Raw genomic sequence first — 2,012 nt, forward strand, 5'->3', positions numbered from 1 at the left:
TATCGAATGTTCTGCTTTAACTCAAAAGAACTTAAGACTTGTTTTCGATGAAGCTGTTAGAGCTGTTATTTCTCCAGCTGGAGGAGCCAAAAAAGATAAAAAGAAAGGAGGATGTATGCTCTTCTAATTTATTGTTTCAATTTCTTTTATTCTTTTTTTTAATTAATTTATTTTAAAGTAATAATAAAAAAATATTTCAGTAAAACTTATGTTTTGATTAAAAAAATTTCTTTAATTATTTATTAAAACAAAAGAAATAAAATAAATTCATTCATTAAACGAAACGAGTTGATCTTTATGAATATCTTCTAATGTCCATAATGTTTTACCTTTTTGTAATTTTAAATTAGTTTGGTTATTAAATAAATAACTCATTTTCATTAAAAATTCTTTTGCTAATGTAATGCTTTGGTCAGCAGAAATATCAGTAAATCTTTTTTCTAAAGCATCAACAATCCATTGAGGCATAGAAGAAATAATTTTATTATCATTAAATTTATATCTTTTATCTGCATATATTGCAACAGCATAGTCATTTTTTCCTCTTATACATCTTCCTACACATTGATTACAAGTTCTCATAGCATCAAATATTAAATATTCATCTTTTGAAATAATCTTTTTATTATCAAGATATTCAATTCGTTCTTTAATTGTAAGAATTTCTGATTGGAGGTAGGGAGCTCCTATAATTAAAACAGCTCGAGCAAGATGATTTGTAAAATTGATTCCTTCAGATAATCTACCACGAGTAACACAAAATAATATAGCACCTTTACCAGTATGACAAGCTAACCTATAATTCTGAAAAGCAAGAGATGTTTCCTCACTATCATTTGATTCTACAAAAATTAGTTTATTAAAGTAGATAGATTCGATAATTTTCATTTCATCCCAATATGAAATACAAATATTCATATATGAATAACTTGGAAAGAAACATAAAATACCATCAGGTACAGTTTTAGATAATTCTAGTATTAATCTACCATAAGAATGAATAATTAATCTATTTGATCTATATGCATATTGTGATGAAAATAAAATTCTATCTTGTTTTATTTCACTTCCTGAAGTATCAGAACTTTGTGATGTAATTGAAATACTATCAAATCCTTTTGTTACAAACAATGGACAAATTCTTCTCATACTACTAAAAGAAGATGTTATTTGTTTTTCTTCAACAACATTATTTAAGCCAAGAATATTAATATACGTTTTTAATGGACTTAACGTTCCTGATGTAAAAACTATTGAATGAAATTTATTTAACGTTGGTTGGATAGCATTTGCTGCATCAACACAAATTAAATTTAACACACTATGAAAACAATTGTCTTTGTCCATTTTTACAACATCGGGAACATAAGAAAATCCTTCCTGACAAGAACAGAGTAATGCAGCAAAATCTGCAACAAGATATAAGTCATCGTAATAAAATGAATCTCCTTTTACATCCTGTCTTCCTCCATATTCATCTCCAAGTGCTTTAATAAGTAAATGAAGTCTAAGAGGAATAAGAGTAACAACTTCTGGTGTTAATGCTAAAGAATCACAAAATGAATCAACTACATTTTTAATTGGAATTGAACAATGTTCATTAATATGTTGTTTTTTGTGTATAGGAGCTTCACGTAATTTCTCTCTAAAGAAATTAACAATATCTTTCATCAAAACAACAAATTGAATAGAAGTTATTGTATCAATTGGAATGTTATTTTCTTCTTCTATTCTTTTTGTTGGTTCTGAATGTCTAAGACCTTCTACAAGTCGTTTATATTCATTTTTTAAAGGTTTTTTTGATTCTTCAATTGAAAGAAGTTTTGTAAGACGAACTAATGAAATTGTTGCAAGTTCTAATGTATCTAATGATAATGTTAGTGTTTGTGCATCAACAACAACATTATCTACATTATGTGCTTCATCAAAAACAAGTAACGTTTGATGTAAGTCACTCATTTTACCAACAGTAACATTTTCTACTTTAGGATCAAGAATATAATTATATGTAC

The 2,012-nt window shown here is 26.5% G+C and overlaps 2 protein-coding genes across 2 annotated transcripts in view; both read right to left on the reverse strand.

The window, feature by feature from the left end:
- Nucleotides 1-267: 267 nt before the first annotated feature.
- ENU1_122500 (DNA repair helicase, putative) lies at nucleotides 268-1,959 on the reverse strand (the record flags this gene model as incomplete). Its single annotated transcript, XM_008859854.1, has 1 exon — nucleotides 268-1,959. One exon carries the CDS (start codon nucleotides 1,957-1,959, stop codon nucleotides 268-270), a length of 1,692 nt encoding a protein of 563 aa, XP_008858076.1.
- A 43-nt stretch (nucleotides 1,960-2,002) lies between these two features.
- ENU1_122510 (DNA repair helicase, putative) overlaps nucleotides 2,003-2,012 on the reverse strand; it is a gene marked incomplete at both ends in the record, with an annotated part of 396 nt that continues 386 nt past the window's right edge. Inside the window, one exon of the mRNA XM_008859855.1 lies at nucleotides 2,003-2,012. This exon is cut by the window's right edge and continues 386 nt beyond it. Coding sequence (XP_008858077.1) covers nucleotides 2,003-2,012 — 10 coding nt within the window.

This window comes from Entamoeba nuttalli (genome assembly GCF_000257125.1).
Source record: "Entamoeba nuttalli P19 unplaced genomic scaffold asmbl_5174, whole genome shotgun sequence".
Lineage (NCBI taxonomy): Eukaryota > Evosea > Mastigamoebida > Endamoebidae > Entamoeba > Entamoeba nuttalli.